Source organism: Ranitomeya variabilis, chromosome 2 (genome assembly GCF_051348905.1).
Source record: "Ranitomeya variabilis isolate aRanVar5 chromosome 2, aRanVar5.hap1, whole genome shotgun sequence".
NCBI classification, from domain to species: domain Eukaryota; kingdom Metazoa; phylum Chordata; class Amphibia; order Anura; family Dendrobatidae; genus Ranitomeya; species Ranitomeya variabilis.
The window spans coordinates 442,184,652-442,197,225 of record NC_135233.1 but is presented as its reverse complement, the minus strand read 5'-3'; the positions used below and the strand labels follow the sequence as shown (position 1 = coordinate 442,197,225).

At 41.1% G+C, this 12,574-nt stretch overlaps 1 protein-coding gene across 2 annotated transcripts in view; it reads left to right on the top strand.

Annotated features, from left to right (window-relative positions):
* Window positions 1–12,574, top strand: part of OSBPL5 (oxysterol binding protein like 5) — a 133,652-nt gene that overhangs the window by 69,684 nt on the left and 51,394 nt on the right. For both annotated transcript variants that reach the window (XM_077287127.1, XM_077287128.1), the window contains exons 2-3: window positions 2,731–2,887; window positions 3,331–3,404. In XM_077287127.1, the coding sequence (XP_077143242.1) occupies window positions 2,731–2,887; window positions 3,331–3,404 (231 nt within the window). The remainder of the gene's footprint in view (window positions 1–2,730; window positions 2,888–3,330; window positions 3,405–12,574) is intronic.

Genomic DNA, 12,574 nt, shown 5'->3' with positions numbered 1-12,574 from the left:
AGCTGCAGAGACAGGACGACTGGTTGTCATTGAAGGAAAGATGAATGCGGCTAAGTGCAAAGATATCTAGATGAAAACCTCTTCCAGAGTGCTCTGGACCTCAGAGTTGGCCGAAGGTTCACCTTCCAATAAGACAATGACCCTAAGCACACAGCTAAAATAACAAAGGAGCGGCTTCAGAACAACTCTGTGACCATTCTTGACTGGCCCAGCCAGAGCCCTGACCTAAACCCAATGGAGCATCTCTGGAGAGACCTGAAAATGGCCGTCCACCAACGTTCACCATCCAACCTGACGGAACTGGAGAGGATCTGCAAGGAAGAAGGGCCGAGGATCCCCAAATCCAGGTGTGAAAAGCTTGTTGCATCATTCCCAAGAAGACACATGGCTGTACTAGCTCAAAAGGTGCTTCTACTCAATACTGAGCAAAGGGGCTGAAGACTTATGACCATGAGATATTTCAGTTTTTCTTTTTTAATAAATTTGCAAAAAATTGTACATTTCTGTTTTTTTTAGTCAAGATGGGGTGCAGAGTGGGAAATGATGAGAAAAATGAGAAAAAAACCCACTTTTTTAATTTACTAAATGGCTGCAATGAAACAAAGAGTGAAAATTTATAGGGGTCTGAATTCTTTCCATACCCACTGTACCTACAGGAATGTCAGCCTTAGTAGAACACACAATAGATCACTTGGAAGGGTCACATATGACTGAGGTGCGGAAGGCTCCCAGCCGCTGTATCTACTGATGCTGAAATTCTTCCTGAATGCAACAAAAAATAGTGTAATTAGTAAAACAGAGCATATGCTCTACCATCGAGAGCCAGCCTGGCTGAGATCTGGGTCCATATGGGAATCTATGTCTATGTTCTATTATTTAGAGTTATTTATGTGACAAGAACTAAATCAGTCGATAATACATTTTTCCAGCACCAGCTCCATTTCCTGGTTAACTTTACGCTACAACTGTATCGTCATATGGCTATTAGTATATATACCATTATTTACAGGTCTCTGCTTGTACCAAAGGCTGACTTCTGATGTGTACGGGCCTTTATACACAGTGACTGCACTAGCAGAATAGTGAGTGCAGCTCCGGAGTATAATACAGGATGTAACTGAGGATCAGTAATGTAATGTATGTACACAGTGAATGCACCAGCAGAATAATGAGTGCAGCTCTGGAGTATAATACAGGATGTAACTGAGGATCAGTAATGTAATGTATGTACACAGTGAATGCACCAGCAGAATAATGAGTGCAGCTCTGGAGTATAATACAGGATGTAACTCAGGATCAGTGCAGGATAAGTAATGTAATGCATGTACACAGTGACTGCACCAGCAGAATAGTGAGTGCAGCTCTGGAGTATAATACAGGATGTAACTCAGGATCAGTAATGTAATGTATGTACACAGTGACTGCACCAGCAGAATAGTGAGTGCAGCTCTGGGGTATAATACAGGATGTAACTCAGGATCAGTAATGTAATGTATGTACTCAGTGACTGCACCAGCAGAATAGTGAGTGCAGCTCTGGAGTATAAAATAGGATCTAACTCAGGATCAGTAATGTAATGTATGTACACAGTGACTGCACCAGCAGAATAGTGAGTGCAGCTCTGGAGTATAATACAGGATGTAATTCAGGATCAGTACAGAAAAATTATGTATGTAACAAGGTGGCGTTGTATGTAGAATATGTCTGATTGTTTGGATCAGAACAATTACCTTAAATCCTTTACTTTAAGGAAACTTATGTGTAAATTGGGTATTTCATGAAAAATGATGGTGACTCATGTAAACATTTTTCTTATCCAGAAACCTTTTACCCATAATGCACGTTAGCTAGAAGTGACTTTTGTGACAGTAGCCAATGACGTCTGTAGTTCTCACCTGACACCCACGCATTCCCGCGGGTCAGTGAGAGATCAATGTCTGTCAGCCCCTGAGAGCGCCCTCCTGACATTGCTCGGACAACCTCTGACTACTCTCATGGTGCGGACACCGGCTGAATTTTTGAGGTTCTGTTATAAACCCAACCTCGTAGCATATAGGCGGCTGCTGCTCAGGGGCTAAATGTAGAGGCTTTTTATAAGCAGTAATCTGGTGCCAGCAGTGCTGTGCAGTCATTTATATTAGTCATGGGAGAAATGTGGATTATTACTATATTCAGCAGTTGGGTCGACGTGTTCTGAGCTGCAAATATTCTCCAGAACAATATAATCATAGATTATGTGTTGACTGTAGCAATTAATGACCCTGAAGGTTGAGTCTAGACGCTGAGATCAATCTCGACGTTTAAGAAAGTCTGTTGTTGGTCATTTTACGTAAACTATGAAAAGGAGTTACTATTTTTTTTTTTATGTTATTTTCGGGAAAGCTTGTAGGGCTTCTTGGAAGACACAAGCAAGACGGCTCCTTGCTGTTGATATATTCCGTTAGGCTTTAATTTATATTCCAAGAGCTTGTTTAAAATCCTCAAAAAAGTATACAGTATAAGCTGACCATTTGTGATAGATTTCGCTCCATGCAACCGTAGCAGTTGTCACATGGAAAGAGGCGTCATTGCGGGGCACTAGGTTACACAGACACTGGTGAGGGACTCGTTGGCTGAACCTTCAAAACTTCATGTGACCCCCATGGGCTGGCTATAGAGACCTCATGAACACATATTACTATAAATCCCACATTTGCCTCCTAATTCTCACCTTTCACTTTTTATCTTCAGAAAACCTCCCCGGCGCACAACATGAAGGAGGAGAATTTCCTCCGGCGCAGATTCTCCCTGTGTCCCACCACCATTACTCCTCAGAAGAACGATAATAACAAGCTGGCGCGGAACTTGTCATTTGGAGCTGATCATGATATAAATGCACTTAATACAGGTGAGTATTGGGGTCTCCAGTGATTTATGAAGTGATCTGTTACTCCCAGACACAAGTGTAACGTCATAGATCAGTTTTCTCAACTCCAGTCCTCAAGACCCCACAACAGGTCATGTTTTCAGGATTTCCTTAGTATTGCATAGGCGATGGAATTAATGCTTGAACAGGAGATGAAATTATCACCTGTGCAATACTAAGGAAATCCTGAAAACATGACCTGTTGTGGGGTCTTGAGGACCGGAGTTGAGAAACACTGTCATTGATAAATGTATCTTCCTGAGGACCAACAACAAGCGGAAGCACTGCTGTTGATGGATCTTATCATATCTTTATTTTGATGCCAATTATGCCTCTTGCCGTTAATACACACATTGATATTACAGCTGATTTATAAATATCTAAGGCTAATGAGGGGTTCATGCTCTTTTATTGTTCCTCTGCAGGAAAAGATACAGAACATAACAATTTACCAAATGTGAAAGATGAAGCTCCGTTGACTCCAAATGCTGCTAATAAGGTACCAGATATGTATTTGGAATAATGTGTATCCATGATTTATACACAGGAGACATTTATTGTGGGAGGGTCAATTTTCAAATAACAGATACTCACTTTCTGCATGAGCGCCGTTCCAGTGATGTTGGCTCTGGGGCTCCTAGGGTTCACGTGACATTATTAGGCCACGTGAGTCCACTATTGGGATGCTGCAACTTTACTTCCCTTGGACGAATGTTGGACAAGCGAAAAAAAGAGAGATTGCAGCAGCCCGATATTGGCCGCTGATTTGTTCTTGCATCTCTGGAAAGTTGCCGGTGTGAGAGGTGAAGATTATTTTTTTATTTTACAAAGGGAACTGCTTCATTTAAAAATGAGGTGTCCAAGGTGGGAGATAACCCTGCAAGGAATCCGCTGCTTCATAGCTCAGTGACTGTGGCGTTGCCTGTGGTCCTTTCCTTGCATTATAGTCCTCTTGTCTTGTTTATTTTAAACATAATTGGATGGCTAAATGCCCATTTTAAAGTTTATTATTTTGGCTATTTTAAGGTGTTGTCTGAGACTAGAAGGGAAGAGTTTTCTTTTTCCCTTTGCATAGCGCAGCTCTTTACCTGTGTTTTCTATTGCAGCTCAGTGTAATTTAAACCTAAGAGTGATGATATTTGTTAAAAAAAATAAAATAAATCAGACTCCATCTTTCCAATCACATCCTACCCCTATAAACTTATAGCATTCTATTGCATGAAATATATGAAAAAAGAAATAGATGCTTTTATTTTTGGAGAAACAACAATTCTTGTCCATGTGCGTGAGGTTAAGCAAGCTGCAATGCAGACACAGCCTTTGCACAGAAATGGCCTTTTTTGTACAGTGTTTTTAGAACCTGGAAACCCAATTCATTGCTCAGATGCATTTTTGTGGATATGATCCAGTCCTGAAAATCTGGCTTTCTCTCTTGTGTCCTGGCAACCGAACACATGAAATATCCTCCTAAATCTTAAAGGTGTAATGAGTGATACTACTGTTGCTGTAATGGTTTAATGGAGCTGTGTAGTCAGGGTCCAGCCCCAGCCCCGGACCAGGAGACTGCAGCAGAATCTGTTCTAGCACAGATGTAAATAATTCATGTCGGAGACTCTGCAGTAAACATACTGTACATAAACCAGTGCCGTGCCCATGCATTATTCATACCCACAATCTCCAGCCTGGGAAATATGCTAATTACCCAGATTGTCAATAAACGCTACATTGTATTATTGTAACGGTTTACTCATAAGAATAAACTATTGATATCGTGAGACTGACACAATTCTTATATTCAAATGGCATCTACTCTGCTGCGGCGCCTGTGTATGCTTAACAATTATAAATGCTCATTCCTTTTTTTCTGATTCATTATATGTATACTCATTATATATGGTGTATATATATATATATTTTTTTTTAATGCAAAACTAAATTAGGTTTATATGCAATAGTTTAAAGGATATGGAAACATTTGCATAATTGTTGTAGGGCATTTTATATATTAGATGGATTTAAACATTTCTGCAATTTTCAAAGAATCAAATAATTTTTGCAGTTTTTCTTGCATATATTACAACACACTCCAAGCTGCTGAATTCTGTACAGTCTCAATCCCAACTACTGTACCTGTCCTGGGTAGTTTTCAGCTCCTCTATTTTTTCCTCTTCAATGTGAATTATAAGCCCAAAACAGCTTAGATGCGCCTTCATCAGAGGGGAGAGAGGAGCTAGAGACTGAGCTGACATACAGAGGGCTGCCAAGATTGAGGCCGAATAGTGTTAAGCAGCTTGCGATGTGCTGTAATGCATGCAAGCTGTAGAAGACAAAATGAAACAGAATAAATCTCCCTTGCTTTTCCTCTCGCATGACCATGAGAATGTGAAGTGATAGCCTAATAGGACGAAAGCACATTATAGAGAGAAACACCCTGTTCAGGACTTTAAATGAATAACATGATCCAGCTCACCCCTTTGTCAAAATTAATCCAGTTAGTGGGGAAGTCCAGAAAGTGGAATACTGCATGGCATTTTAGATAGATATGTCCATGAAAGGTAAAGAATCCAGCTTCCAGTATATATATAAAAAAATCACATTTAATTTAGTCGATTAAAAAACATACGGTACATTTGCAAAATGTTGAAGTGAATACACTATGTAAAAACCAACGCTACAGCGTTCTTAATCCAGGTCTTTCTACATGGACAAAAATATGTAGATTTTTTCACTTTTTTTAACAGATTAAATAAAATTTGATGTTTTTTTCTGTATACTGGAAGCTGGATCCTTTACCTTTCTTGGACATATCCATCCTTCTCATGACCCCTTTTTACAATCCAGAGTGACTCTAATTTTGGAGGTCTCAAACAAGCCATGTATTACAGGTGAAAGGAGCTGATCGCTAGACAGATTGCAGACCTGTTAATTGCTGGGGTGGCTTCATTCAGAAAAGAGTTTATCCTTTTAACCTTTTCACAACAAGAGGTATTTCTGTTCTTTGCGTTTTCATATTTTGATCCCCTTCTTCCCAGAGAGGTTATTTTTTATTTAAGTAGTGGAAAAAAATCCAAACTTTGGTACAAAAAAAAATGGCACCATTTTCCGAGACCTGTAGAGTCTCCATTTTTCGTGATCTGGGGCTGGGGTGAGGGCTTATTTTTTTGCGTGCCGAGCTGATGTTTTTATTGATACTATTTTGGTGTAGATACGATCTGTTGATCGCTCGTTATTACATTTTATTGCAATGTAGCGGCGACCATAAAAACGTAATTCTGACGTTTTACATTTTTTATCGTTACACTGTTAAACACAGATTGACAGAGGCATTTAACTAGTTAACAGCCAGGGGTGGATCGCAATTCCATCCGCAACTGTTGCAGTCACATGTCAGCTGTATAGATCAGCAGTCATGTGCCCGGAAAGGTGCAGGCTCAGCGCTGGAGCCCACACCAAACAGGGGGAGTCTGACATTGGTGTACTATTACACTCGATGTCGGAAAGAGGTTAAGGTTCATTGTGCTGAATACAAACATATGAAAAACATATATATTTTTTTCGTTAGTTATGTAGATTCAAATCATTCCTTTCCTTGCTACACTGGAATTTGGTTCTTCATTTAATGGCTTGTAATATTGTCAAGATTTACATTATTAACGCTGCACTAACAGACTTTGTGTGCCAAGATACTGGTTACTTTTTCTTGGCATAAAAGTCTATAGTGCTGGAGGAAATTTTTCCTCAACATTTCCCTTGGTCATAACAATAGGGGAAAGAAGTCAATTCTGTGATATTAATGCTAATAAATAATGCAAACAAGCAGAACTGCAATGTAAAGTATGGGGGAGTTGCAGAGAAACAGTTGAGTATTCTACTGGAGGTAGAGCTCAGACTGCCTCAGAATCTATTAGAAATAAAGTTTACATACTCCGCTGTTTATTAATTTTTTATTATATTCTTCCCATCATTAGTCTTTTATGAGGACCCCCCTCTATAATAATTTGCTCATACATTATAATAGATTCACTTTTAAAAATAGCAAACTATATTGTGGGGTAATTACCTCTGCTTGAGCAACTGCACCTGGAAATTTATTGTAAAAATCCAAAGTGTGAGCGTTTACGGAGAGAAGCCTGGAAGACTGGCAGCGTGAGAGTACTACTGCTGCACATTATAATAGGAGCATACAATGCCACCGAGGGAGCTAATAAAACTTGAGCAGAAATGTCTGTGAACTCTAGAATTACATTACACCCATCATTGTAGATTACTCTATTTTTTGACTATAAGACGTACCCCAGATCTAGATGATGGAAAATAGGAAAACAATATTTAATACTAATTAAAATTTCAGGTGGTTTAAAGGGGTATAGTCAAGTTGTCTCCGGCATAGCCCACAGCTTTTGAGTTTCTTTAATTTCCTGGTTGCTGGCAGGGTGGGCTCTCCTCCTTGAGCGATAGTTCTTTTGATAGTAGAATTGTAGTATTAGGAGAACTATGAAGCACAGCATACATTCCGTTATTAGAGGTTTGTTCTGGAGTAGAGACTGCTATCACTTTATTTGCATATAGAAATAACTGTGCATTTGAAAAGTACACAGCTCAGGACAGTGAGAGCAGTGATTAGAGACGCCAGTGATTTTGCAAGACTTATATCAGCAGTTCATCAGGAGCTGAGAGGGAGATGTGCAGATAACTGCTGTATACAAATCAATGGGCTGGAGAGAACCGGCTGGTATTTTAGGAGTTAACCCCTTCTCTTGGGATGTAACTGCTGCACACTCTCGGCCAGGGTCTGGGCAGGCAGAGGAAGCAAAGCTCTCACAGCAGAGAAATTATAGGAGATAGAAAAAGCAAGTCAATTGCAAACTTGCTTACTTTCATGCTGTCTAACTAAATCAATTTCTTAACATGAGAATAACCCTTTAAGGAAGTGCAAGGGATAATGCCACTAATGGTGATCTAGTCACCAAATCTGACCGGCATAATTGGGGGAAATTTTCCTAAACATGCTGCACTTGAATAGTGTATTGTGTTGTGGTGCTCCTGCTATTGAGTAGATCCATAGGGCACAAAAATGGCTCTGTCCCTATGTAAAGCTTACGGTAATTGAGGGGAGCACTGGGATTTATATATCGTGTGACAGTCCTACCCAGTAACAAGGTGAGATGGAGTGTACTGCAGGCACACAATCATTGCTTATAAAAGGTACATATACAGATAGTGCACACCAGCACTCTGGGAGTGGTGTTCAGCAAGAAGAGAACCACTTGCCTATTGTTGCCTTCAAGGAAGCAGTCATCTTCCGGACCTCCCGCCTCCAGAATATGAGATGCAGACACATTTTAGCTAGTTATTATCCTGCTAAAAAGTGAGTCTTATAGTGTGAAAAATATAGTCGTTATACAGAGCTTAATTTTCCAGTGTTGACCCTCATAAAATCCATATCTTCTGATAATTTTTAGAATCATACAACATTCTGAATCAGTTTTTAATTTCCTTCAATAAAAAGTTAGAGGTTGTTCAGGATTAAGATATTGATGATCTATCCTTAGAATAGGTCATCTGCATTAGATCGGTGGGGGTCTTAGACCCAGCACCCTTACCAAATAGTTATACGGTGAAGTGAATGGGAACTGAGGGGCAGAACCCAAGAAGGCCAGTAGGCAGTGTATGGCGCCGTGGTGTTTAGTTCTGTGCACTGTGAATTTCCTGCCACCGCAGGGGCCGGTAACGGCTGATCAGTGGGGTTACGCTGTGTCAGCTCCCAACCTATCTGATATTGATGATCTATCCAGAGGATAGACCGATGAAGACACAAATAATATAACATATTGTGTAAGCTTCCACCTGAAACCGTATTGGTGCTGTACAGTATAATAAGCCGTGTACGATGGGAGGTGGGATGTGTCCTCTTGCAGCAGATACATTGATTAATTCTCTGCCGTACTGAGGCCTCTTTTATGGATTGCCTGGGAAAGGAGATGCAACGAGGAGGATTTTCTGCTGAGAGAAGCAAGAATGTTTGTATAAAATTCCCCGGTGACATTTAACCAGCAGGGACGTGTCGCTCTTAATTTCTTTAGTCCTGTTGAGAGCAGCAGAATCCACTGAGCAGCTAAATCAGGAGGAGGCAGCGCTGCGTTACAAAGGAGCCAAGATTCCCAGTATTAACACTGCCCTAATGGACTGTGTGTGCCATTATACCCGCTGCGCTACCTCTTCTTGTCACATACATCCATTGTGCTGGAGCAAAATAGTCATCAACATTTCCCTAGGTGATAACAATGGTGCCCCCTACTGTTCAGGAAGAAGAAGGTCAGGTCTGCAATGTGAATTTATATGAAAAATTAAAAAGGCTGTTAATTGATATTATAAACTACTTTGCACCGTTTCCACCCCCCCAAAAAAAATTCAGCAATACCGTTACACCTTTACTGGCAATACTATGCATGAGATCGTTAATAAAGAGATGAAAAATAATTGAGACTATTAAGGATCCTTGTGGTTGCCACTACTACCAGTATTAATCCTTGTGGTCCTCACTACTACCAGTACTGATCCTTGTGGTCCCCACTACTACCAGTACTGATCCTTGTGGTCCCCACTACTAGCAGTACTGGTCCTTGTGGTCCCCACTACTACCAGTACTGATCCTTGTGGTCCCCACTACTACCAGTACTGGTCCCTGTGGTCCCCACTACTACCAGTACTGATCCTTGTGGTCCCCACTACTACCAGTACTGATCCTAGTGGTCCCCACTACTACCAGTACTGATCCTAGTGGTCCCCACTACTACCAGTACTGATCCTTGTGGTCCCCACTACTACCAGTACTGATCCTAGTGGTCCCCACTACTACCAGTACTGATTCTTGAAGTCCCCACTACTACCAGTACTGATCCTTGTGGTCCCCACTAATATCAGTACTGATACTTGTGGTCGCCACTACTACCAGTACTGATCCTTGTGGTCCCCACTACTACCAGTACTGATCCTTGTGGTCCCCACTACTACCAGTACTGATCCTTGTGGTCCCCACTACTACCAGTGTTGATCTTTGTGGTCCCCACTACTACCAGTACTGATCCTTGAAGTCTCTAGTGCTCCCAGTACTGGTCCTTGTGGTTCCCAATACTACCAGTACTGATCCTTGTGGTTCCCACTACTACCAGTACTGATCCTTGTGGTCCACACTGCTCCCAGTACTGATCTAGTGGTCTCCACTAATACCAGTACTGATCCTTGTGATCCATGCTATTATCAGCACTGATCCTTGTGGTCCCCACTACTATCATTACTGATTATTGATGAGCGAATATACTCATTACTCGATATTTCTCGAGCATGCTCGGGGGTCCTCCGAGTATTTTTTAGTGCTCGGAGTTTTAGTTTTTCTTGCCGCAGCTGAATGATTTACAGCTATTAGCCAGCATAAGTACATGTGGGGGTTGCCTGGTTGCTAGGGAATCCTCACATGTACTTATGCTGGCTAACAGATGTAAATCATTCAGCTGCGGCGCTAAAAACTAAATCTCCGAGCACTAAAAAATACTCGGAGGACACCCGAGCATGTTCGGGAAATGTCGAGTAACGAGTATACGCCCTCATCACTAGTACTGATCCTTGTAGTTACTACTGCTCCCAATACTGATCTAGTGGTTCCCACTACTACCAGTACTGATCCTTGTGGCCCACACTGCTCCTAGTACTGATTTAGTGGTCTCCACTAATACCATTACTGATCCTTGTGGACCACGCTATTACCAGTACTGTTCCTTGTGGTACCCACTACTATCAGTACTGATCTTTGTAGTTACTACTGCTCCCAATACTGATCTAGTAGTTCCCTCTACTACCAGTACTGATCCTTGTGGCCAACACTACTACCAGTACTGATCCTTGTGGTCCACACTGCTCCTAGTACTGATTTAGTGGTCTCCACTAATACCAGTACTGATGCTTGTGATCCACGCTATTACCAGCATTGATCCTTGTGGTCCCCACTACTATCAGTACTGATCCTTGTAGTTACTACTGCTCCCAATACTGATTTAGTAGTTCCCACTACTACCAGTACTGATCCTTGTGGCCCACACCACTACCAGTACTATTCCTTGTGGTCCACACTACTACCAGTACTGATCCTTGTGGCCAACACTACTACCAGAACTGATCCTTGTGGCCAACACTACTACCAGTACTGATCCTTGTGGTCCACACTGCTCCTAGTACTGATTTAGTGGTCTCCACTAATACCAGTACTGATGCTTGTGATCCACGCTATTACCAGCATTGATCCTTGTGGTCCCCACTACTATCAGTACTGATCCTTGTAGTTACTACTGCTCCCAATACTGATTTAGTAGTTCCCACTACTACCAGTACTGATCCTTGTGGCCCACACCACTACCAGTACTAATCCTTGTGGTCCACACTACTACCAGTACTGATCCTTGTGGCCAACACTACTACCAGTACTGATCCTTGTGGCCAACACTACTACCAGTACTGATCCTTGTGGTCCCTACCGCTGACCTTATCCCATTAATAGAATGTACTGGTTACAATGACTATTTGTTTTCTCGTCCTTTAGCCAGATTCTTATCCATGTGCATATAGTGTCCCCTAGTCCCTGCCTCTGGAGCTTCAGTATAAAGCTGGTATGTGATACAGCACTAAATGCCTTTGCAACGTCCAGATATATCACATCAGCTGTATGACCAACATCCAGATTTTCATTTACCTCCACCTAGAAACCCAGCATGTTGGTTAGACATGACTTGTAATTCATGAATCCATGCTGGTTGTTAGTTATTGTATTATTCTCTGGAATATACTTCTGCAGGTCATCTCTTATAATGCCCTAAAATGTTAGATACTTTCTTACCCTTATTCTATATTGGTACCAATCCAGTCATCCTCCAATCTTGTGGCACTGACATTATTTTATTTTTAATTACAAGAGAGTCTGAAAAATTGAGATACAGCTGTTACTGAGCTCAACTCCCTCAATACCAGTGGATGAATGCCATCTGGCCCGGGGCCTTTGTCAATATTTAATTTGCTCAGTCGCAGCCATACTTCTTGTGTTTAGTGTTATTGGGTGGTAAACTTTGATTGCTGCCTTCCTGAATGATACCTGCACAGGCACTACATTGGTGAACACAGATGGACAGTGCATGTGTAACATCTTGGCCTTGCCTTTGTCCTCTACAATTATATTCCTCTAGTCATCCTTTGTGGGCCAGAGATATTTTTCTTTTTGGCGAAAATATATTTTTAATAGTTCTTTAGATTTATTTTAATGTTGCTGTTGGCGATTTGTTTCTCTGGGCTAACTTTGTAGGTTTGATCTCCTTTCTACTTTTACTATTGAGATCTTTATATGCTTGGAATGCTATTTCTGACGCACTAGGCCTTAAAAGTTGTACATTTCTGTTGTTTTTGGCAATTGGTAAACATTTTAGTTCATTTACACACCATTATATAGATAATTAGAATGGATTATGGAATAAAAATTTTATATGAGACTTCTTATTTAATGCAATCCTAATCCTTGCCCCGCTCTGGAAGCCTCGCTTGGAGTCTTTGGAATACGTTGCAGAACTTTTCTGGTGCAGATACTATCATAGGGTAAATGTCTTAATGAAGATGTAATTTCTTACTATC